The sequence below is a fragment of the Sinocyclocheilus grahami genome, unplaced genomic scaffold (genome assembly GCF_001515645.1).
Source record: "Sinocyclocheilus grahami isolate Dianchi unplaced genomic scaffold, SAMN03320097.WGS_v1.1 scaffold183.1, whole genome shotgun sequence".
NCBI lineage: Eukaryota > Metazoa > Chordata > Actinopteri > Cypriniformes > Cyprinidae > Sinocyclocheilus > Sinocyclocheilus grahami.
The window spans coordinates 1,022,622-1,049,104 of NW_015505362.1; the positions used below are offsets into that span (position 1 = coordinate 1,022,622).

General features: G+C 36.3%; 1 protein-coding gene across 1 annotated transcript in view; it reads left to right on the forward strand.

Moving 5' to 3' along the window:
- The first annotated feature begins 2,327 nt into the window (after window positions 1-2,327).
- Window positions 2,328-26,483, forward strand: part of LOC107594450 (uncharacterized) — a 108,013-nt gene continuing 83,857 nt past the window's right edge. Inside the window, exons 1-9 of the mRNA XM_016284505.1 lie at window positions 2,328-2,420; window positions 2,774-2,866; window positions 2,973-3,235; window positions 4,771-5,234; window positions 6,203-6,281; window positions 7,926-8,019; window positions 24,786-24,901; window positions 25,182-25,226; window positions 25,657-25,785. Of these exons, the coding sequence (XP_016139991.1) occupies window positions 2,818-2,866; window positions 2,973-3,235; window positions 4,771-5,234; window positions 6,203-6,281; window positions 7,926-8,019; window positions 24,786-24,901; window positions 25,182-25,226; window positions 25,657-25,785 (1,239 nt within the window). The 5' untranslated portion in view covers window positions 2,328-2,420; window positions 2,774-2,817. The remainder of the gene's footprint in view (window positions 2,421-2,773; window positions 2,867-2,972; window positions 3,236-4,770; window positions 5,235-6,202; window positions 6,282-7,925; window positions 8,020-24,785; window positions 24,902-25,181; window positions 25,227-25,656; window positions 25,786-26,483) is intronic.

Here is a 26,483-nt window from a genome sequence, read left to right on the forward strand (position 1 = left end):
GCATGTGCTAAATAAATAATGTGAATGAATACACAATTGCATACTACACTAACATACACTTCCTGGAAAATTTTGTGGATGTGGATTCAAAGCCAATCTTTAGAAATTACCGTTTTAAATTTAACCACTGTAAAAAGTGGCATTTGCTACCTTACGGAGTTATTTCTACCTGTTCTGATGTCTTTAGTTGATGTATTTAGTTGATTCGGACTTGAATACAAACATGATGTTGACATGAATTAACAAACTAATTGTCAGTTTTGAAAGCTGACCGAGGTAAATATAGTGAAATATGCCAGAAAGTGAATTTTGAAGGACATTTGAAGCGATTCTCACTATTTGAAAGGTGTTTAAATTACTCAAAAACATCTTTTTTACACTTCAAGTCTACCGATATCAACAGGTTTGTGCAGGTTTAAGGTCTGAGTTTAGCAGACATCATCACCTCTACGAGATGTCTTCACTGATATAGTGAAACCAACATGTTTGTGTGTGTGTGTGTGTGTGTGTGCATGTTTATGTGGTTTATGAGGACACAAATTTGTATAATAACATGGGTATGACATAGGTGTTACAACGAGAAGGTGATTTATGAGGACATTTTCAGTGTCCCCGTAATTCAAAAGGCTTATATATAATTCAGAATGAGTTTTTTTGAAAATCTAAAAATGCAGAAAGTTTCCTGTGAGGGGTAGGTTTAGGGGTAGGGTTGGTGTAGGGCAATAGAAAATACGGTTTGTGCAGTATAAAAACCATTACGCCCATGGAGAGTCCCGATAAACCATAAAAACAAACCTGTGTGTGTGTGTGTGTGAGTGTCTAACCATACAGTTATCTTCGGCTGTAAATTATGAACTATATACACACCCTGGTTTTGCGGGATGCCTCCTTGGTTGGGCCTAAACCATGGTGCCTCTCCCGAGTGAATTGATAGCTGTATAGGAGAGATGATGGTTGCAATTTAATGATCTGAAGTTGAGATATTACATGTTAGAAACAGTGTACCTTTGTAACGTAAAGAAGCTTTTCAAGATTAGATGTATTCACTAAATAGGACTACTCTGAACATTGAACAAATAAAATAAATAATCTCAGAATATAATCAGAATGATCTAACAGGATTATTCTACAGAGAAATCCCATCACTGGCAAAAAAAATATTCCAGAATTACAGATTTACATCACAGTTAACACTCTTTCATTTCTAATGCAAACTCAATACAATCATCTTTAAATTAGAGGTCATAAACTGACAGATTTATAACTAAAAAAAAAACGTATTAAAGACGAAACGTTACCTTTTTCAGGTTTAGTGGGCATCTCGACCTCTGCGAAGCCTGTAACGTTAGGCCTATTTGAATTATCTTTAATAAAAATCGCGATATTTGATCTTTATTTAAAGCGAGACTGATTTTAGGAGACCAAAGAAATATGTTCTTTGTCAAAACCCGCATTTGGGATGCACAAATGGCTTTCATTTTGGGCCATTGTAAGATTTATTAAATTAATAGGCTAACGTAAACATAAGCACGATTCCATACTTCATGGTAAGGGGCGATTTTTGAAAGAGACATACATTCTTTGTACCTACCTAGGAGTTTATACAGCCTACTCTTTTCAGTTGTTTATTTAAACGTTACAATGACAAAAAAAAGTAAGGTTTTTTTTTATTTAGTCTATTTATTTTCACCCGTAGCTACTCGCTGCGTTGGCATGAGGAGGTAACCATAGCAACGGAAGGTTAATACCATGGTGAAAAAAACAACAAATAAGTTAACTCTAGTGACTTTTCTTTGACACCTTAGGCCACATCCACACGAAGCAATAACTAACAAGACAAACAAAATAATAATTAGTAGGGGTGGGACAAAATATCTATATGGCGATATATCGTCGTCTTTCTCCGTGCGATACTTTACGAGAATCGATACACTGGTCCAAATATCGATATTTTAATTAATACAATAAAGGCGCTCTAAATAGATTTTCCTGTTCCCAGCGTCTGAAAAAATGCGCCTACAAAAACAGCTACAAAATCATCACAGTTTAGTTTATAGTATAATTCACGCACTGCTCGTTAGATCAATTATGTGTGGATAATTAAAAATAGTTTTGTGCAGCATAGTTTTTAACAACTGCAAAATGAACAGAAGTCTCGGTTTGCAACGTTTCCCTGCAAATAACTTAATTACTGGAATAATGCCATACAGTGAATGCTACATGCCTCAGTGTGTATATATATATAAAAAAATAATTATATATATATATATATATATAGATATATATAGAAACGACACAAGTCAAGTAAAGCGTGTGTGGAACTCAAACGCGCTTGTCGGTTTATAGTCGGACTATTTTTAATGTAACACCGAGAGTTTCACATGTGTTTACTAGTGGATGTTTTGCTCAATTCAAACACTGTATGTAAGTACATTTCACATTCTTTTGTCATTTCTTTTTTCATGTGTCAGTTTTCATTGATTGTTGTGCTTAGTGATGTCGTGATGCCACGGAAAACCGAGTCAGATAACAACTTAAGTGACTTAAAATACAGCTAAAGACTATCTGACCACTTACTGTAACGTTACATGTATGTGCAATTGTTTTTTTGCACCAAAAATTCATGCTACATAGCTAAACACGTTTACTTTCACTGACATGATTTGACATCTTGTTCATAACACTGCACATAACACTAAAGTCTGTCCCTGGTATTATGCTTCCTAAACGTTCAGATTTTACATTTTAATGCGTCCATTCTTTTATTTGGCAGATTTCAAGCTCTTCATGTGGTCTCCCCTCCACTAGACTGTCAGAATGAAGCAAACCGAGTCCACAAAAAGACTGAGAGAGCCTCTATTTGGAGGTGACCACTGTGAATGGAGCCGTGTCTCTTCCCCTGCACTCCTCTATTGTCCTCTTCCTCCTGTCCTTCACAGAGTGCTCATCTTTCCATGTCTACCTGGTTACAGATCAAGCAAGTATCCTGTCGCCCCTGTCAGGTCTAGTGCCCGGGGGTCTGGCTGTCTCTGAAGTGAGGAGGGACGAGCTGCCAGGACTGGTTAGGATGTGCCGTCTTCCGGCTGCGCTGGAGCCTGGCGCTTGCTTTTGCAGAGCCGGCCTAGCTGTCGTACTGAGACACATCATTCAGAGAGCATGCCAGCTGATGCCAGGCCGCAGGGATGTGGCGTCACTCTTGGGCTTCAAGAATACCTGTCTCAAGGCTTGTGCTGAGGTGAGATTACAGGTTAAAAACAACCAGAGGATAAGTGCTTAAAATCCCGATGAGTAGTCAAAAGTTTGAACTAATAGTGTAGCTGTAGGGTGACAAGCATGCTGACATGTTTTGACAGGCACAATCACTTTTTGGAGTTCAGCATCACAGAATCACACATTCACATGTTGACATTTGAGCTCAGCGTTTGCAGATAGTAGCTATAAGGCATTAACAGAGCAAAAACAAACTTGGGTTGCTCTCCTATTTGTTTTTTCGCTGTTTTTAGAGCCTTGGACTGTCAGTGGGACAGGTGTGATGTCTCAAGACACCTATTTCAGTCATGTCTGTCGGATATATCAGAAAATACCTTAAGGCAATTTTTATAAGTGTGTTTTCCATTTTTGGGAAGTTGTGTGTCATCAGCCTATGACAAATTCAGATATATGCCACGGATCATTTGGACAACAAATAAGAACCAGATAAACAAATATGGAGTTTTTGTGTCTTTAAGGGAATGCAGTGTTGTTAAATAAAACTATTATTGATTTTGGTAATTCAAATTAAATCAGCGAAAATAAATAAAATATAAATATCAGATGGATAAAAACGTAAACCTAAGAAACTTAAAATGAAAATTTAAAATGTTTCCTTGGCAAACTCTAAAACCCAAATAAATGAAAGGTAAATATTTAAGAAAAAAAACGCATAAAAATACCAAAAAAAATCTACAAAAATAAAGAAAAAAATTCATTATTGATATTAAGAAATACTTCTTGAGCACTAAATCAGCATATCTGATTTCTGAAGGATCATGTGACACTGAAGACTGGAGTAATGATGCTGAAAATTCAGTTTTGCATCACAGAAATAAATTACATTTTAAAATATAATTAAATAGAAGTTAGTTATTTTAATTTGTAATAATATTTCACAATATTACTGTTTTTACTGTATTTTTTATCAAATAAATGCAGCCTTGGTGAGCCTAGGAGACTTCTTTTAAAAGACCAGTCTAAATTAAAATTAAAATGGGAAAAATATAGGAAAAAGTATAAAAAAGCTCATTCAAAATATTTATAAATACTATAATAGTATGTAAATAATGCTAAAATAACACTGGTTTACTGTAGAGATGAACAATATATGTGCACCATATTCATTATTGGCCAATATTTACATCTGCCGTTATTGCATATTTAACTGTTTCTGCTTGTTTTAAGATTAATATTAATTATCCACCTCTAATTTAAAGGGATAGTTATCAATTATGGCAGAAATGTAATCCTTTTTATGTGCTTTATTTAAATTAGTTAACAAAATGGTATCAGTTTGTAACATCAGACATTGATCAGTTATTGACCAGTTATGTAAGTAATGATCAGATTTTCAGTATAAGCCTCAATTTTAATATCAGTACATTGGTAGTTTGCTTAATTATATGAAACTCTGGAAATTTACAAAAAGGCATGCCACAGTATCCATTCGTATAATGCATGGGTCGTACATCACATTTATCGGTTATCAAAAGATTTCTAACCGTCTTTGCTTCTCAGGTGAGTCAGTGGACTAGACCGTGTGAGCTGGACATTCACTCTACAGTGGACCGACACTTACAAAACCCTGAAGACCAGATGTGTCGACTTCCTGCTGCGATCCTGAACTTAGAAAAGAGGTTAGGGGAACCCGTCAAGGTCCACAATGATGACAAGATACGCCGACAGAAGCTACAACAGCAGAAGAAGGGCGATTCTCAACTAAAAGGCCCTAATACAGAGGCAGAGAGTCATCCGAATGAATCACATTCAGGTGTTGAGCTCACTGCTGCTCTGGAGAAGCTCTCTGCAGATGCAGTTCCTGCTCCCTCAACCAGGGAGCGCTCTGACATCAGGAAAGTCAAGACCACAGATTTACCAGAGCTGGAGCATGTGTTTGCAGAAGGGCTCTATTTCACTCTCACTGATGTCGTCCTGCTGCCCTGCGTCCATCAATACCTGGTAAAACAAACAAATCGAAAGCAGTTTTTATCTCATTACTTATAAATCACAATTCCTCACAAAGAGAGCCAGTCATTCATTCATTTTAGCAGTAGGCTCACAGGTGCTTTCAAGTTATATCAAACACAGACGTCTCTTGTGCCTCTTTGACTTCTCCTACTTCAAGGTGATTCTCTCAGTCCTGCATTAAATAAGGCCGGTAGTTTCTGTTGCAATTGAAATGGATCAGTGTTGCATGGGACGGTGAATTAGATTCTTTGCGCTGCAATGTCCCTGATCCCTTTTTTCTTGTGCAACATAAAAACTAATAGTACACCCGTTTTTGGACATTTACCATGTTATATTCTGTATGTATGTCTTTATAAACATTAATATACGTTATATAATAAAATATTGTTACAAGTGGCTTTTATTTTAAAGAAAGATATTAAAAGCAGTTGATTTAGTGTTTCAATTGGATCGGGGCTACTATATATCAAAAGGCCTTGGTATTACCATGTGATAATGTTGCTTTATCATGATACTGCCAATATACTCTTTAAGGGCTGTGTTTACCCCTGTAACGTTGTACTAGTTTGTGGGTTTCCCACCAATTTTACAACTTTGTAAGGCAGTACTATATACAATATTGTTGTTTCTTTATGATGAGTCACTTGCTGTAGTCACAGACCCCCATGTTTCCTCACCTTTCCAGATAATAATGCACTCATAAGGCTGTATTTCATGGAAAGCTCAGCTTGTGACAGCATTACTGTGTCCTGATGAGTGCTCTCTTTTTCCCAGGAGGAACCGTTGATTCAGTCCATAACCTCCTGTGCAGTCTTCTGCCTGCTTATTCAATTTCCCACCACTTCCATAGCAGACCTGCTGATTTACCTAGCATCTAAATGGCCCACAAACTCCAACAACACTTCATCGGTGCAGAAATCTGCCCATAATGAGTAGAGAGCCCACAATGGTCTCATACACTTCTGCTGTACGACTCCCACAGGAGAGGCAAACAGAGTAACAACGCTGGGTCTCTTTTCTGTCTGCCCCGGACCACAGTGCTGCAGTCGTGTCCCCAGCAGGTGATAAAAACACATGCTGCCGTCGAGTTTTCAGGCCTGCTGCAGAACTTCTCTTCCAGCTTTTCTTGTGTGTGTGTTTGGTGTTTGCCACCTCTGGCATTTAGCAACTATAAATCAGATATTTCCCGTCACGCTAGTGGATATCAATTTGGTGTGTGTGAATGAGTCGGAGCTCAGCAGGCTCTCTTAATGCATAGCAGTCCACTGGGATTTTCCAGGCTGCGTGCTTTCTGCTTTAGGTCTGCTCTGCAGCTGTTGCTGGTGGCTCATTGCTTTAGAGCAAATGACATTTTCATCGGCGGAGCCAAACCTTATGGCCAGCCTGTGTTTGTAATGACAGAGCAGCAAACAGAGATGCACCATCACTAGCTACTGTTTAACAACCAGATCCAGACCTATTCTAAATCAATAACCAAGAGCGTCTCACAAGCTCCAAGATTTAATACGGTTTGTGAATTTAGGTGTGGCTAAAGGGTGTCGTTAGGCATGAAACGCAGCAGATTAGCTATATTTGCGTATTATATTGTGCATTTTAGCATGTCTGGAATGTTGTGGTGGCCAATCAGAACCTGGGACTGGAGCTCTCCATTTTATTATCGTGTTTTGGGACCGTCTGGACTGATTTTTAATCATTTGCAGGATAAAAATGTGCCTACATTGCAAGAAGAGAAATAAATTATTTTTTAAATAAATTATATAAAAGATAATGTGATATTCAGGGGTATTAGAAAGCAGTCCATTATTAGTCTGGGTTTTTTTTTTTGTACATTGCTTTTTTTGTGTGTTTTCACTTTATTGATTGTATAATTCTTATGACCATACATCCTTAGGGGGGTGCAACTGGAGCGGTCACACTGGGCCTGCGCTTGAGGGGGCCCCGCAGCCAACGGACCGAGGGGTGATTTTTGCAAATTTGTGAAATTTAAATGCCCCCTCAACTGAGGTGCCCTGGCGCCGGCCCTGGACTAGGCTTAAGTCTTGTCTGTGAAACCAGGGGATAGACTGTCTTTTTCTTTAGTCGTCTTTTACATCCTTTTTTTTTTTTTTTAACCTGAATGGTTGAACTATTCGTATAATTACTTATTGTATGTATGTTTTATCAAACAAAACATTTCCTAGAGGTTTTAACACCAATCTCACTCTGTCGTCACCCCGTTCCACATGAGTTTGTTTGGTAGTTCAGGTTAATTTCATTCTAAACAGGTCACCAAGTTCGTCTTGCCAGACTGGTGAAAATTTGTCATTGAGACTAAAAAAAGTACCCTATAGAGTCCCCCAACACAACACCATATATTTACTTCTGTGTCTGTAGCATTGCATGTATTAGTATTTGATTTACATCTCATATTCTCAATGTGGAATAATCATCATAGCACACATTTTTTACCCATTCCTGTAGGTCTCTTTGATGATTAAGTACCAACTAGGAAACATGTAAAATCAATTATAGGACTTCAACCTTTAAAGGAGTTTCTAAAGTGGGATGAACTGCTCCGTAACAGGTTCCTGATTTAATTACCACCTTGTCTCAGGTGTTCTGAGGAAGTGTGAAAAGTGCTCAGCTTCAGTAAAAAGCTGTTGCCTGGAGGCTTCTGTCGGTAGTCTATGGTTTAACCTGTGTTTATATGTTCTTTTGTCCTGCAGGAGAATGGGATAGATGCTGTTTGTGCTGCTCACCCTTGCCCTTCATGGACAGTTGATTGGGAGAGCCTACCGGCAGCTGTCAACCCCTCTGAAGGTAACCTTGGGTGTATTTTCCACACAAGTGCAACACAACCCTTCACTCTTAACATGCCAGTTGTGATGAGCATCTTTTTGATTCATATATAATATTGAAATATTTGTATAGAACTACATTGGTAGTCATGAAGCCGATGCATTTAAACAAAACAAGGTTTTATTGACACAGAGGCATTTTCCCCCTTTTTTTCCCCTCATTTATTCCTAGGATGTTGAGAATTGTTTTCCCGCTCCTTTTTTTTAGCATTTGAAATTGTAATCCACTCTGCTTGACAGGTAATATACTTGTCAAAGAAATAACAGTATTGCTGCGCTTCCTTGGTTTCCTTGATTTCATTTTCAACTGTTGCTGCTTCACACAGTGCCTACAAAGGAACTGGCTTTGATATGATTTCAACAATTGATGTAGTGACAGATTTAATGTCTAGGATTGATGGGCATAGAATAAGTAATCTAAAACAGTTTTGGAGCATTTTTGTCTCCTACATCTATGCATTGCTTTGACTTTTTGAAAGTAAATTATTGCCATACCTGTAGAAATGTGTTTCTGAGCGGAGAATATTCATGCCTATCCTGTGTCATGTGCTCTGGGGTCTTAACTAGCTCGAACAGCAGGCAGTTTTTTCACCAGGAATGAGTGAGATGCCAATCACCTCGCACAGACCATCAAGTGAGCTCTGTGGAGAGACAGAAATCCAGTTCGTTTAAAGAGTCTGGGAACAATCCTCATCGACCCACGCCACTGAGAGCATAATTTACTTGAGTCAAAAGACTACATACAATTCTGGTTGGTAAGAAAGAAACAAAAAAAATTCCTAATTGTCTACTTTTTGAGGGAAGATTTTGAAAATAAATACCAATCTCAAATATGTATGGAGGGTAGGGCATCTTTTCCAGTGTTATTATCATTAAGTAAAACTAAAATAAAAACTAAGACTAAAATGTATTATAAAGAAGAAAATGTAACTTAAAATAAATGTTAACTTAAATAAAACATTAAAAAAAAAAAACTTCTACTTTTTTTTAAATTTCGGCTAGGTGCCAATCCATCATGTCTCATTTTCTTTTTTCTTTTTTAACTTTGAAGTAATAAAATAACTAAAATGCAAATAAAAATGAATAGAAGGACTATATAGGCACATTAAAAATATATTAATAAAAATGACAAAAACATACAGCACTATTACTAAAACTTTATCTACTTAACATCTAATTAAAATATATAATAGTACATCAGTGATACTAAAGTAAAAATGATCCTCGCTTCTTGTTTTTTTTCCCCCCTGCATATTAAAGAAATAAATCACCCAAAAATGAAAAAAACTGTATGGCTTCCTTTTTTCATCCTCATAGACCACAAAAGGAGTTATTTATTGCAGATTTCCTAAGCTGCTTTTTTCCATGTATAGAATGTTAATGGTGACCACAGCTAATAAACAAGATTATACTTACATTTTGGTCTGCTCCTTTCACAAAGCTATCATATGCCTTCAGTTGACTTGCAATATAGTGCATGACATATATGGAGTACTGATGTTTTTTTTCCTTTTTGGTGTTTGACAGCCCCAAAATTGCGTTGCATAGAAGATGGCAGCATGAACCTTCTTCTCTTTTTGTTTTCCATGAGTAAATGGAAATACAGGTTTGGGAATGGTTTAATTAGCGGTTTCTGAGTCCCTTGCCCATATGACTTATTCAGTATTGTACTGTAAGTCCAAAGTAACAGCTGTTTCCTGCCAGGGTCGAAGGAGAGTTTCATGATTTTTACTTTCTCTCAAAATAATAATTGAATATCTTCAACTTGCATTCTGAGACTGCTTATAATTTGAGGCTTTTAGGAGATTTTCCCCCCTCTGTTTAGTGCAGTCTGTATAGTGAACTTCTATTGCTTTGTTCACATTTGCACCAAAGTCTATTTTCTGAGATGAACTCCTGAAAGAGTATGATTGTCTGCAATGTGCTGAGAAGAACAAATTCCCTGGACATTGTGATGGTCCATAAGTCATGTTTCCTCTGCTGCTGATTTTCTAGTGTTTTAATGCAGGGCACTTCAGAGAAAACAGTTCTGAGAACAAGACACGCTCTGAACATAGGCACTTAGGTGAACCCCCACATGCGAAAGTATGTTGCTTTTATTTGGTACCATCTTTTCCTTTACTATAGTAGCTCTGTCTGTCAGCACATGCCCACACATTCCTCCCTCTAATGTCTTTTCAAGTTCTGAATTCATAGAGTCTGCATAGTTGGAGAAAGTGTATCAGCAGTCTGCCTGTGCCGCCCAGAGCTTGGACTCTTGATTTGTTGTATCTTAACTTTAAAACCAGATTACTCAAGCAAACATTTAGATGTGCAGTCAGCAGATCCTGCCTTCCCACACAAAGGAAAACATAGTCTCCTGATGTTTAAGTGCTAGTCAGTAGAGTTCCTGACTAGAAGATGGTGTAGGAGTGCCTCAAGGCACCGTTTTGGGCCCCTTCCCATTGTCGGACTAAACATCATCTTTACATGATTTTCCCACTATGTGTGTGATGATGACAACCCCATGTTCTCATTAAACATTTAGAGTGTCCTCTGGGACATTTTCTACTTCTCTTGTAATATTTTTACCCGCAATTAGTTGTTTCAGGGTGTATTAGTTTCAATGTCTGCGTCATTGGATAAGATGTTGGTACGTGGGCACATCTATAGAGGAGCTGTCGTATGGACAAGATTACAGAGTCCTGTTTCATTTGAGAGATTGGCTTCAGCACTGGAGTTTTTGTAAATTTGGCATGCTCCGTTCCCGAAAAGGCAGCAAATGAATTTTATTTATTGACAGTTTTCTTTGGGAGCCATTTTAGCTAAATATTTAGACGTTTGTGAGACTACCGCAACTACCACCCACATTTTGCAAACCACCTCCATAGTGCTGATAAATATTGTTTTAAATTGAGGGCAGTCTGTGGGAGGATTGCATCGCCAGGGTGTCTATTATGCAGTTTGTTGAGAGCAGGAGAGAGAACTAGTCGCTGTCACCACTACAGAGCAGAGAGAAGCCCCGGGGGCCACCTGGGAAACGTGGTTGGCTGTGGTGCCTTGAATGTAAATTAATTTCCACTGTCGACAAGTGGCCCTGTTGAGCTGAATGAAGGTGCAAAGTCTTCTGAAGAGAATGAAGGGTTGTACAAATCACGTTGGATTTTCTTTTCGCACTGCCTAATGGCTCTTCTGCCTGGCTTTTGTGATTCACTAATAAACCGAATCTCTGTCTGACAGCAGTATGTCTGGAGATGGGTCTCCTTTTTCTAGCTCGCCGTCTCTCTTCTCCTTCTCAATGTCTTCGAAAGAATGAGAAGCGCACGTCCATCAAAACCAAGGAGGTCCATAATAGCTGGTGAAAGCTGGCGTTGGACCCATTGAAGTATGTGATGTGACCTTTCCAAGCAACTATCCTTCATTTTCAGAACCTTTAAAAACTAATTGGGCACTTGAAAACATCTACTGTAATGCAAGGAATGGTATATATGTTGCTTGCTAAAATCATGCTAACCTGATCTCTTGATCGTACCACATTCCTGTGCTGCTTTATTGCTTATTTACACTGTAAAAAAAATCGTAAAAAAATGGTCAAATCACTGGCAGCTACGGCTGCCAAACAAAAACCATAAAATTACAGTAAAAAATATCTTTATTCAAATAAAGTGCAAAAACAATCATTTTACAGACATTTTCGTTAAAGGTTTTACAGAAAAACACTGTTATTTTACAGAGTTTTCCTTGTTTGAAGTAAGATACTTTAATTTTACGGTTTTTGTCTGCCAGTCATTTGACCGTTTTATTATTATGCTTTTTTACAGTTTAAAACTGCTATTTTATGGATTTTTCCTTGTTTGAATTACGATATTTTACTTAAATTTTATGGTTTTGGTTTGGCAGCCGCTGCTGCCAGTGATTTGAAAGTTTTTTTACGAGATTTTTTTACAGTGTAAAACCGTTATTTTACAGATTTTTCCTGGACGATTACAATGACAGCACTAAATGTTCTACAGAGAAACACTGTTATTTTGCAAATTATTACAATCAAAAACCTTCAATAAAGTGTCAAAGCATGTTCAAGATTGTAAATTGACATTTTTATTTTATACATTTGAAATGAAATGCATTTAAAATACTGTACTGATGAACATAGAACATTTTCATCAAAATTTTATAAAATGTTGTATTAAATACTCTCAACTTAAAACTGAAGAAATCCGATTGATGAAGAAATCTACAAGATTGTTTCACTCCACTATTGATTCTAAAACAATTTTATTATTCAGATGTAAATTTACATTAACAATTAGTTCTACATAAACAGTTCTTCAGAAAAATTGCGTTTCTATCTTATCAGTTAGGGTTACTCTTATGATGAGGTCATGATTTTACCTTTGCATTGGGTGGTGAATTTTTTTTTTACTGTTTGCTTATAGCTTTGTATCTTGTATTTTCCAAATCAGTTTTATATTGTAATCCACAATATTCTACTGACTCCTGCGGGCTCCACATAGCTTTGATAATATATGTAGACAAACATTACATTGTATTTTAATTCTGAATCCTAGTTATATAAGTGTAATATGTAAAATCAAAACATACAACAAAGACCAGAAGTGACAGACACCGCAGATAAAGAGCAGTCCTCCTCCAAATTGTCAGTAATCAGCTGGATCCTTGGTGCAACTGGGGGTGTAAAAAAAAAAAAAAAAAGGTTATGCCACAAGACAGCTGTTTTGTCTGGTATGAAAACAAATTAAGAGCATGGAAGAAAAATTGTGTGATTATTCCATTAAAAATAATGTTAGTATGTCTTAATGTTCGTATAGCATGAATACTCACTTCCTCTGAAGATCATGTAGCAGAAGATTTTCATTCCTAAAACTTCTGGATCATGAGGGGGAAGCACACACACACACACACACACACACACACATAATATTAATTTGTTTAATAAAACAATACTAACTATCGACTTAATGACAGAGACATGGGCTTGCAAAAATGTACTCACCAGCTCCAGATCCAAAATCGTGGTTTGCATGTACTATTGTTCTTCAGAGTCCAAGGAGCATGCTTACAGGTCTTCTCTGTCAAATGAGTTTACATGACAGTGTTCTCAGATTACTCAATCCAAAGTTCCGTCACTTTTCATGAGTTTGATCTTAAAACTAGCTGACAGTAGGGGGTGGGTGATATCTAACTAATGACTAACTAATGAACTAATATCAAATGGTTCTTAAACATACAAATGTTATTCAGTCAAGGGCACTGAGTGATTTTCTCTTAGTAGTCTTTTATTTGATTAAAATTCTGATTGTCTGCAGCAGGTAATGTTAGGTGAAATTATGCTGCTGTCGCTTTAAGAACGAAGTGGATTTCCGTGCTTCACTCATTTCAATACCACGCGTGTCCTGCTCTTTATTCCTCATTCATGCATGTTTCTTTATCAAAATGTCAGTAACTTTTAGCAGGACTGTGCTATGAGGATATTGTGCTACAATAGCCACTTCATATCATCACCATGGCACGGTCATATATCCCCCAGCCCTAGCTAACAGTATTAGCGCATACTAACAAAACACAGTAACAGAAACTGAGATATGTGACCCTGGACCACAAAACCAGTCATAAGGGTCAATTTTTCAAAATAGGGCAATATTTGGCCGAGATACAACTATTTGAAAATCTGGAATCTGAGGGTGCAAAAAAAATCTAAATATGGAGAAAAACACCTTTAAATTTGTCCAAATTAAGTTCTTAGTTCTTAAGTTCTCAAAAATTAAGTTTTAATATATATACAGTAGGAAATTTACAAAATATCTTCATGGAACATGATCTTTACTTAATATCCTAATGATTTTTGGCATAAAAGAAAAATCTATAATTTTGACCCATACAATGTACTTTTGGCTATTGCTACAAATATACCCCAGCGACTTAAGACTGGTTTTGTGCTCCAGGGTCACATATGTAATCGCGCATCTCACTTTAATGCATTGTATCTTGATGTAACTGTAGAACATTATATACAAAGTAAAAGGTACTTATCTTTTGCAGTCTGCATGTCCGTTAGCCGTTGGTATAAGTCTGTGTCCATATTCGTGTTTATTCGTTCTCAATCGTCAAAATATGAAATTAACAGTCAGATGTAAAATAATCCATGTAAAAGCCGTTACTAGTGGACCGACTGCAGAAGCCAAGCAGCGGCACACACTGCAACAGTGTTTATTCAAATTTGACAGGTAAAAAGGCGCGCACAATAGTGATTGGCCAGATTCATTGGCCAGAGTGACGGTCAGATTAACCAATCACGCTCAGTGCAACACTGAGAGACAGCAAATAGTGTTGCAACTATAGAAAGAACTTGTTTTTAAATGAAAGATTACAAATGTGTCTATTTATTTTTATTTGTAGGCTGTTACATTTAATTAATTGGTCAATTTGGTTAATTGTTTTTGTTTTTTTCACATATGCTTACAACCAGGGTTAGGTGCATCTGTGCTACTCACTGTTCATCCAGCATTTCCCTCTGATTTTAGGGTTAAGTTAGGGTTAGGTTTAGGACTATGTTTTCAGACAGGATAAACAAAATATGTTGATTCAGGAACAGGTATTGGCAAATTCATGGCAGCCATGTGTGTGTGTGTGTGTGTGTGTGTTTGGCTATACTTGTGCAGTTACATTGACATGACCAATAATGACCCTTTTGTATTTTAACAAATCCATGATCTTTCCTTTAGAACCTTGTGTAGCTGTGGCATTTTCTGTATTTGGCCCTTAACTGTACTGCAGTGTTACACAGCCTGTCTGACTGTCCAACGTAACGTAAAAATACTGCCATAATTGCATACAAGTTCAGCTGTGGCATTTTCTGTATTTGGCCCTTAACTGTACTGCAGTGTTACACAGCCTGTCTTGACTGTCCAACGTAACGTAAAAATACTGCCATAATTGCATACAAGTTACAAAATTTGTCTACTGATTTTATTTAACAGCATAGGTGTTTCAAGCTGTTGATGGCAGTAGTTTGTTATAGCCTTTGTGATATGAACTTCTCACCAGAAAGTGACTGTCTTTACTTATGAATAACTAAAATACAGACTATGTATTGGCCCTAAGCCAGAGTGATGTTCTGCCATGAACATTGTCTTCCTTGCTGTCCAACTAATTCAACAATAATTGAGCAGTTTGATAATGCATGTATTGTCATTCATTTCAACACTATGCTTGCAGCAAGATGACGGCTTAGTCCTGTCACCTCACAGCAAGGTGTTTCCATAATACAAAGACATGCACATTTGACAAATTGAGGATTCTAAATTGTCCATATTTGACATATATATTGCATGCTGGGATGCATTCTAGTACTTTCAGACCCATAACATGTTCTGCATTTTCAAGTATTCAAATGTCTCTAGGCTCTCACACACTCCAAATGCACATTCTGATCAGATAGCATATAACCAAGATGGTTGAATGCCATATTTTTGGGGAGTTTGAGCTTGTAAAAACGTGTGCTTTTCTCATCTCTGTTCACAATTTCCTTTGTAAAGCAATTTGGATCAACTGATGTGTGGGCAAAGGCCTGAAAGTTTCAACCTGGAGAGCAGTGCAGCTTTGTACTCTTTAAAAGCAGATAGGCATTGTTTGATGTAATGAAAACAGTTTGCAATATTTGTGCCAAGAATGACAGGGTTTGAATGTAAAATTGCACCTAAATATAAAGCTAATAATATTTACTTTAAAATGACAAAGAAGAACATTAAATTGTTAGTATGGACATAAATATTTAATATAATGAGCTACATATTTAATTACAGATTATTTTTTGTAATTTTACATGAATTTGTACATAATTTAAGAAAACAGGAAAAATTACTGTATAGATAATACAGTAATTTTCCTGTATAAAACATTTAAATTACTGTAATTTGTCTTTAATGGAATAATACTTAAAACAACAGTCAAGTTGTTGATTTACAGATATTGTTTGTAATTTTACAGAGTTTTGAATATAATTTAAAATAACAGAAAAAATACTTTATAAATAATACAGTAATTTTCCTGTATAAAACATGAAAATTACTGTAATTTGTCATTAATGGAATAATACTTAAAACGACAGTCAAGTTGTTGATTTACAGATATTGTTTGTAATTTTACAGAGTTTTGAATATAATTTAAAATAACGGAAAAAATACTGTATTTTTAGCGTTTAAAATTTTAGCGTTGTTTTCCGTAAAAATAGGACTTTTTATTATTTTTTTTTACAGTGATACTAGAAACAGCCAAGAGGCGGTTTCCCCCTTTTCACACCATGTTCTTGTAAGAGCAAATTGTGTTGGAAAAAAAGAAAATTTTCTCCAATTGCCCAAGAGCAATTTAAGGTTGAGGTTTCAACCTTAAAAAGAGCATCAACAATTTCTGATCTTGATCAGCAGAGTCCTTCCTTCTGAAGAATTCCCTACTGAAGGTTAAATTGGCATATAAGTGAAAACTTTCTCTTCAGTTCTGTAAGTGTTTTATCTCTTCTCTGTGCACAGGCTTAAGTTTTTACAGTGCCTCTGCCTGTAAATTTGCGATGAACAGTGTTTGCAGATTTAGATGGTCAGCATAATCAGGTGCGTTTTATGAGTCCACCTCTCCTTGTAACTGCATTTGAAATTGACTATCGAAGCTTTATGGCTTTGTAAATCTCTCATTATGTCATATGTGGCTAACAAACCTGAACATGTAAGTTTCTGAGAGAATGCAAACTTAAACCAAATCAAATACCAAATACTTAGAATGCATTGTTAATCCAAAAAATGGGTTGGTTTATATAAGATGTAGACTTCTTAGCACAGTAACACTAAAATTAACTAGATTTAATAGATATGAATTATATTAATTTATTACATGACTATATGGCAGTGGTTCTCAACTTTTTTGACACTAAGGCCCCCTTTATTTTTAGTATTTCTGTAATCACAAAGCTACTAGTATTCAATTTTGTTTTATTTACAAATACTAGGACTGGTAGTATATTAAAAACAATTAAATAAAATTGTTTTAAATAATTAAAATATGTAATTACAAAAGTTCCAATAACTGAATAATACCAGTATTTTGTGATTATATATTTATTTTTAACTCCCAGACAGCATCAATATCCACATAAAATATTTTAGAGCTTGACGTACTGTATTTTTAACATTTTTATTTTATTTATTTTTATTTCAATGACAGTGGGGAACCCTATTTCCTAAATAAGTCATGGAGATAACAGTTAAAAGTTAGACATATTATGTCAGTTTTCATCCTTTTCATAATTTCTCTGTTTTGCCTAATTTTGAAACACATTTTGTCTTATTTGAAAAAGTAATTTAAAGAGATCACTCTTAGTATAAAACGTTGGTTGTTTTAGGGGTCCACAATTGGGAATCCACAGTCTCGCTTTGTCTGAGAGCTTCAAGAATGTCCTGGAACTCAAGTTTCAACAAAGGCATCCCTGTTTACATTGTGATCCCTGAGATATTGTCATCCGAGGCACAAAACATCGCTGATGGATGCCTGATAAGAGACCTTCAGCATATAGAGCGAGGAAAGAGTTTGCTCAGCAGGACCAAACTTTGCTCACTTACCCTTTGGGCTTTTCATGCAGGTTTCTCTCTGTTTGTTTTATTGCTGAGGTTTTTGTGTAAAGTCTGTGCCCCTGTGAGGACAGACTGACCTGTGGCGGTTCCACTGGGGGACGATCTGAAGTGTTTTGGAGGGAAAACAAAAGCAGACACCTCGCCCAGTGCTGTACGTGAGCAGAATAAACACTGACTCTAATTGCTCGTTGTCACTGTGAGAATGAAGGTTCCGTATTCATTTATTACCCTTTTTTTATTTCATTGCCCTTCCACAAAAAGCTCGTAAGTCAATAACGGGTTGCACTAATCGAGCTGCCATCTTTACTAATGAGTTTCCCCATATTGGTTAACCTCAGAGTCACTTGATGGAAGCTGCTCTGAGCTTCCGTTAACTTCCCCCACAGCCTTCCCACACAATCCACGTGGGCTCCCTGGGAACGTGAGCTCAGCCAGATGGGCTGCACCAGCGCCGCCGCTCATGCTTTATTATGGACGTGTTCGCCATACAGCTGTTGTTTTTCTCTCTCAGCAAATGTGTCTGTCTCCAAACGAGAGCTCAGGGCTGGGGAGAGATTGCCGGCTGTGCCGCCTCGTCCCCACAGCTCTTCCAGTTTCCTCTGAACAATGTAATCGTGGAGGCGCAGGCCTTTAGTTTGTCAGAAAACCGCCTTCCTGTCATACTTCATGTGTATGTTCGCTTTGAAATCACTAAGAGGTCATTAAAAGGCCGTTAGATGGTTCAGCTGAAAATGTCTCTGCATTCCTGGAAAATGGCCCGCAGGCTGCGTAAGCATTCAATAACTAATGCTCATTTTTGTATCTCATTTTTTCTTTTTGTTTGGGTTGGCTTGTTGAATCATGTGATATCTGTGGATATACATCATCTGCTCTGTTTTTGCTCTCTTTTTAATCAAATATCACAGCAAAACCTTTGTTTTGGACATGAAGTATGGTAGTGCCATGCTAGTACAAGCATTGATTATATCATGGGTTTTTGGACATGTACTACATAAACTATTGTTCAAAAGCAAGTTCATTAAAAAAAATTTTTTTTTGGCAGTCTCTTATGCTCACAAAAGCATTTATTTGAGTAAAAGCAATAACATCGCTAATTCTTATTAAAATTGTATTACAATTATTACAATTTGTTTTTCTATTTGAATATATTTTAAAATATAACTTATTCCTGTTAGAAAGGCTTCTTTTCGTTTTCAGTATCATGGTTTGTGTTTTAATGCAGATGTTTGTGTGGTTAATCTTTTAGACTTAATTTAACAGAACTGTGTCATGATGTCTGTCTGGAGTGTCTCGCATACACACTGGATAATGCAAATATGCTTTCAAACTCTTGTTGGCCTGCTTTGAGAATTAACCTTGTACGCGATTGACCTAAATGTGTCAGTATTTGAGAAGTAGAACTGTTTTTAGAATTCTTTAGCTGTGAAGATCAGATGTCAAAAAAGCAATTAATACAAATTTGACCTGTTTCTAACCTCTTCATGGCTCTGTTACTTTCCATCTTGCAGCATTCCATCCTGAGCTCCGATTTCACTGTTTTGTGCACTGCATAGTATCCAGAACAACAAGAACAAAACATTTATTTCGTAAATGAGAAAAATGTTGGTTGAGCTCAAGTCTTTGAGGTTTGGCTTAGTTCTCTGAGAAAGTACAAATCTGTATATTTAAGCAAAAAATGGCACATTTGCTTTTTTTAATGGATTTATATAGACCGAGACGCCAGAATGTGAGCAAAATGTGGCTTGTGTTGAAATCCTCTCAGTTCTTCAATGCTTTAAAGTTGTTATTACCTAATTACACTCCCTCATTAATGTTTGTGTTCTCATTTGTATGTTACAGTGGCTTATATTGTGAAGAACAGAATGAAAAAGAAACAAAAACTCCACTTACTAAAATAGTCCAGCAACACAAGTGATGCTTTAAGTTATAATACTGTGGCACTTTGAGGTGGACATGTGGCCCACCAATAAGGTGCTTGCTTTTTCAGTTCATGAAAGGTAGCTTTGGAAAGCAATGGTGGGTGGCATGATCACATTTTCCCCTCCAAGTGATTTGAGGACTCATCACAGACTTTGGCCTTTTATCTATTAACTCTGTATATTTTGTTCAAACTCCCAATTGCTCACTGAAGCTGTGACTGGGAATAGTTAGCAGAAAAACAACCTTGAGGATGTCCTCCTGAACAATTCTTTCAGGCCTCTCCTCATCTCGCAAACACAGATGTAGCCACTTGAACATGCTATTCTGATCGTTCACTCAAGGGGCCTGTTTTCTTCTGCTTTTGTGTCTTCCCCCTCCCCTGCTTACCCTCACACATTCACACTTTACAGCAGAAAGGAAGGAAATTGAGGTCTGGATTGCTGGAAAATATTCTCCTGTTGGTTCGCTGGCTGGAAGGCCATCGGAAGCTCTTATAAGCTGAGTTATGTTGAAAAGCGAGACGCTGTTTTTCATTTTCTCATCCTCTATTCTGTCGGTTTTGAAAATACTAGTTCAGTGGGAGCATTGCACGTTGCAGTTTGCTGTTCTGAATCACATATTGATTCACTACTGTTCAAAAGTTTGGGATCAATAAGATGTTTTTCTTTTATTCAGCATGGATGCATTAAACTGATCGAATGTTCGATTTCTATTTCAAATAAATGCCGTTCTTTTGAGCTTTCTGTTCATCAAAAAATACTGAAAAATGTTATTGTGGTTTCCACAGAAATGTTAATTAGCACAACTGTTTTCAACACTGATAATAATAAGAAATATTTCTTGAGCAAAATTCAGCATATTAGAATGATTTCTGAAGGATCATGGGACACTGAAGACTGGAGTAATGATGCTGAAAATTCAGCTTTGCATCACAGGAATAAATTACATTTTACAATATATTCAAACAGAAAACAGACATTTTAAATTGTAATAATATTTCACAAATATTACAGTTTTTACTGTATATTTAACCAAATAAATGTAGCCTTGGTTAGCATAATATGCTTTTTTCCCCTTTTTTTTTTAAAACATGTACAAATATAATTTAATTTTTTATGATTTAATTCTAGAATATGATATTATTAATATTAGCCTATTATTATATCTTACAATATTGCATTGATGCAATCAGCTCTTTAATTCTGTTTTCCTATTATATTATCTCCTACAGTTCAGTTAATGGAAAAACTGGTCTCTTAAACCAGCATTGTAAGGTAGCTGAGATAACCACCCCTTAAGATCAATGCATTACTGTACATGATGGTATTGTTGTTAGTGACGTCATTCAGAGGTAAGAATTGAAGTACAGGTAGTACACAGGTGACCACACTGAGAAATGCCAGTTTATTAAAACAGCCTGCATGTTCCTTCATTATTTGAACTGTCGCATAATATATGAAAGGGCACATAAATAAACATGGATCTAAAGTCGAGTGAAAAAGCTATATCTTGAGGAAAAGAATTGCAATACTGGTGTATCATTATATCAGTGCAGCTCTGATTGGACCTCATGATCTTTTCTTATTTGTTTCATCCTTTCTCTTCCCGACATATACACATCTTTCTTGCGTCTCGTCTCAATCATCAGTGTCTTCATTATCACTCTCTCTGTTTGTCTCAAAGGACTGCAGGGGGTTGTGAACCAAAGCTGGCTATCTCAGGTAAATTAAAAACTCTGCCTGATCAATATATCTCATTATTCTATGAACATCTTTCTGCTTGGTTTCTCCTTCATCCCTCTCAGCGCCAGTTTTCTGTCTGCAGAATACAGCTTTTAGGAGCTTGACCATTATGTATTTTAAGAGTCACATTTTGGTGTAGTGATCTCTTTTCTTCTCTCTTTTCTTTTCTTTTCTTTTCTTTTCTTTTCTTTTCTTTTCTTTTCTTTTCTTTCCTTCCTTCCATCCATCCATCCATCCATCCAGAGGCGTCATACCCATGAGCCAAGTGCATTTTGAATGCAGCTTCCAAAAGACAAAAATACAAAAATAAAAAAATAAATAAAACATAAGACTATATCAGATATGCAGTGCTATCGTGGCTGCTGTGTGTCACATGACACGCATGACCCCCCCACCCCACGTGCCTCCTCAAAAATCATGAGTGCATGCCCTTCCTTCCTTCCTTCTGTTTTTTATTTTTTATTTAATACATTTAGTTTAGCCACTTTTGATTTGACAGTGGTGAAAGGACAGCAAATTATGGGAAATGAGATTCACAGGATTCAAACTTATTTATTTATTTAATGTACTTGCTTATTTGCTTGTTCTGTGTTTTGTTTTATTTATTTTTTTGTCCTTTTTGCCACTTTTTGACAGTGGTGTGAAGACAGCAAATTATGAAATATGAGACTAAAAGGATCATTAATGAACATGTGATGAAATCTCGTTTGTAAAATGGATTGCTGTGGACTGTGAGCCAGTGATGGGTTTATGCTTAATAAAAGTGACTTAAGACACTTTTTTGTTTATTCAATTCTCTACTTTTCTGTCGCAGTCATGTTAATACCTTTTAATGATCTTCTTTTGGACTTGTAGCTAATCAGCTAATGCGGATATGCTTTTAATGAATTACGATAATCGGCATATCACAATAAATTCATTTTAGTGTTCTAATCCATTGCCTTCTCTGGTGAAAATATCAAAAGCTCATTGTTCATTGGAAGGATTGCAGGTTTTCAGAAGGATTTGATTCTCTTGATGTGCGAGAGATGGTTTTTTTGACGGCACGCCGACATTCCTCTGGATTTATGCCTCTCAGAGACTGTGCTCTCGGGTAAAGAGTTACATCTTCACTGCATACTGTCTATCTGCTCCACTCTGATAGCGCTCAATCCTGTTAGAGAAAGACAACACATGCAAATTCCACAGGCGTCTTTTTGCAAAAGAATCGGCCTGTTTGTCTTTTCTTCCTCACCTGAGCCTGATTCTTTTGTTGCCTGTCAGAAACATAGAGGTTAATTATCAGGCATTGATGACGCATGATAAACAAAACGGTACAAAGCTTTGTTAGGCTGTTTTGTGGTTTGTTTCCTATTTGGCTCCAGGTAGCACTTCCGCTCTCATCAGAGAGTTGTGCATAAAATGAGCGCAGCAGTGCACAGCAGACGCGTCTGTGATTTATATTACACTGATGGTGTTTCTTCAACGCAGCTTGAGCACTCGCTTCAAAACAGGAAATCTGCTGCAAATTTATTCCCCGTGGCAGAGAGAGTGGCTGTGTGAAAACAGCCTTCAACTCCAATTAAAGTTTGAGACGACTTGAGTGGCTAGGAAGAAAAGGTGTAAAAAAAAAGTATTTTCTAGAGCTTTTAACGTTTCTCACACAGCCGCTTAAATAATTCAATCCGTTTAATCACAGCTGAAAGTGGTGCTTGGCGGTTCTCTGTTCCATTTGTGAATTGTAAGAATGCTAAATGCAGCGAATGGTGTTATTCATTAGCTTGTTTATACTGATGTTCTGAGCGAAGGACAAGACAAACGAAGTAACAAAAGAATGCTTCTCATCACTAGACAACCACATGTCTTAGTAGTAGTTTTTATGATACGTATACCCTACCTTGACCCTTTATGTGCTTAATAACAATGCACTTCATGTTTAGTTTTTGTGAATATGTATTATTAATACACAAATATTTATGGTATTAATAATAATACATCCAATTTCTTTCTTAACCATGCCTTTTTCAGTGGTTGTTTAAATATTTGAATGTCTGTAATGTAGTGAAATGTTCGTGCTCACTTTACTTAAATATAAATCACAATACTCACTCACTATACTTGTATATAAATAATTGTTTATTTAATTTGCTATAATATAAAGCTGATTTCCCACATAGCTTTGCTAGTCTTTAGAATCAATTCACATTTTTCACATTCTCTTATAATAAAATAATTTACTTATTTAATAATTATAATTTTTTTTGACAAAAACAGTAGTTTGTTTTTATCCATCCATCCTTTCCTACATATCTTTGCTTGTCTCTAGAATCATTCCACCTTTTTCATTTCTTATAATAAACGTTTGTTTGTTATTTCCTACATCGTTTTGCCAGTCTCTTTTTTATTTTTTATAATAAAATAATTTAAACTTAAAACATTTTTAACAAAGACCATAGTTTATTTCATTTTACTTTTTATTTTATTTGATTTTAATCTGTTATTTCATACATAGCTATGCAAGTCTCTTTCTTCTCTTATAATAAAATAATTAAAACTTTTTTGTTGTTTTTTTACAAAAAAAAAGTTTGTTTTATTCTTTATCTATTTATTTGATTTGATCTGTTATTTTTATTTATATCTGTTTGTTGTTTGTTTATATCTAATTTATTTCAATCTGTTTGTTTAATTATATTTATTTGTTGTTGTATTATTTGTTTGTTATGCAAAATCAGCCAGTCATTCTCATAATAAACTCATTAAAAGGATAGTTTACCCAAAAATGAAAATTCTGTCATTAATTACTCACCCTCATGTCTCACCCTCACCCTTCGTTCGTCTTCGGAACACAAATGTATTATTATTACGCCATTTTAGAGAGTATCACAATGCATATACGCACGCTTTCCCCTAAGCCTAAACAACGCTGATTACGTTGATTATGCTCTTATACTCTCCAAAATGGCGGAAGACGTAACTCGGGGGAGAAGAATCGTTAAATAAATTGTTATTTTTGTTTTCTTTGCGCTCAAAAAGGATTCTCGTAGCTTCGCAAAACTGAAGTTGAGCCACTGATGTCACATGGACTGTTTTACCGATGTCCTTACTACGTTTCTGGACCTGGGAACATTACAGTTGCGTTGCTGTCTATACAGGGTCTGAGAGCTCTCGGATTTAATCAAAAATATCTTAATTTGTGTTCCGAAGATGAACGAAGGTCTTACGGGTTTGCAACGACATGAGGGTGAGTAATTAATGACAGAATTTTCATTTTGGGGTGAACTATCCCTTTAAGGCTGATGGACTGATTCTGATCTGGCTTTATTTTGCAATAAACTGCTGCCTGTACATTATCTACTGATTCATGTATGATTTGTAACATGGACACTCATTTTTATTGTGGCTTTTGTTAAGAATCTTGTTTTAGTGGGTTGCCGTCGGCCGTCTCAGTCTCAATGTTCACTTTTTTCTAGGTAAGATGTCAGACGCCCGTGCCGTGCGCAAACAACAGCAGCTCAACAACCTGGTTGCCGTGGTGACGGAGCTGGCCCACCCTGGGCACACGGTGGTGGATTTCTGCAGAGGAGGGGTAAGTTGCCTTCTGACATTTTAAAAACGTCTTGGACTTGTTTCTGTTTTCTTACGAGAGTCTGTATGTGTGTCAGTAAGCATCTGTTCTCCTCCCTTGTCACCTCATGTAATCTTAGGGAGTGCTCATGTTGTTCTGTGCATCCATATAAGGCCTGTGAGCAACAGGTCAATATTCTGATGGGCGTCTGTGTTCTCGTCAGCAGACTTTGATCTGATGAGCTCTTTAAAGTCTGCTTCTCCAAGATCTTCTGCAGCTTTCTCTTTGTTTGTTTTCTTAGGGGCACGTTGGGATTGTTTTGGCGTACACGCTTCCTAAATGTCAGGTAAGACTTTCTGATTTGTTCAAGTGAAGCAAGTTCAAGTTAAAGGAGTCAAAGAAGAGAAACTAAATCTGTCTTCCTCCCAGGTGACCTCATTTGTAGACACTGGAAAAATAAACCAATGTTGAGGTTTTTTTTTTCTTCCCCAAAGTCCTTGGGAAGCTTGTACTTTAACCAGCGCGAATAGGAAAATCAGCTCTGCGTTACAATACTCTTTGAGCACTAATACACATTTGATGGTTCAGTGGATTATTAGGTAGTCATTTAGAAGATGTACTTCGTTTTATCTCCTGATTTTCTTTCCTTTTGATGAAATGGCTTTTCAAAGATAAGCAGTTTGAGAATCAATGAGCAATTTGGCAACGAACCAGTAAACTGTAAAAGATATTATATGTGGCATGTTGAAATATCCCCTTTTTTTGTTTTCTTTAAGGTTATTCTCATTGAAAATAAAGAGGAGTCTTTGGTCCGGGCCAGAGACCGAAGCGCTCAGCTCGGATTGACAAACATCGGCTTCATCCAGACAAACCTCGACTATTTCACTGGAAACTTCAACATTGGGGTGAGCGCCACATTTTGTTGTACGTATGCATGATATCTGTCTGTGAAGAACAAGATCGAAATCAATTTAGCAAGTATGTTAAATGTATTTACAGATGTTGTTGTTGTTGTTGTTTTTTGTTGTGTGTGTGTGTGTAGGAATTGGTTCATAACTCATCCAGCATTTGTGCTATTGTCATGAATGATACTTTAAGTATGTTTGTAATATCATATTGACAGTGAGATCCAAATTCTTATATTTTGCAGTCTTTCAAAATATAATACAGTTTTTCTTTAATAATTAGTAGGGCTGTAAAATCAATACAAATAATGTGACGATTTAAATCGGTTGAGATGTTAAACGAATCGCGATGCAGTTGGGGTAGGATTTTTTTTTTTAGATTTTAGTTTTTTTATTTAGATTAAAAACGGTTGAATTTAGATTAAAAAACTGCTCGTGCTGCATGCTTGGATCATAATTAAAATGCAGTGGTTGCCTCTAATTTTAAATGGAAAGAGCACAGGCAAAGCCTTAGTTTGTTTATATGAAGAGATTTGATTTGGGGTTTGCTTTAAAATTTCAATTTAGTTATGTTATTCGACATATTTTAATTTCTCAAAGAAATGTGCCACATTTTGTCCACGCAATAATAAAAGGACACCTTTTTCATTTATAATTTGTCTTAAATCCCATTTTGTTGAAAAAACGTGAGAAAATTG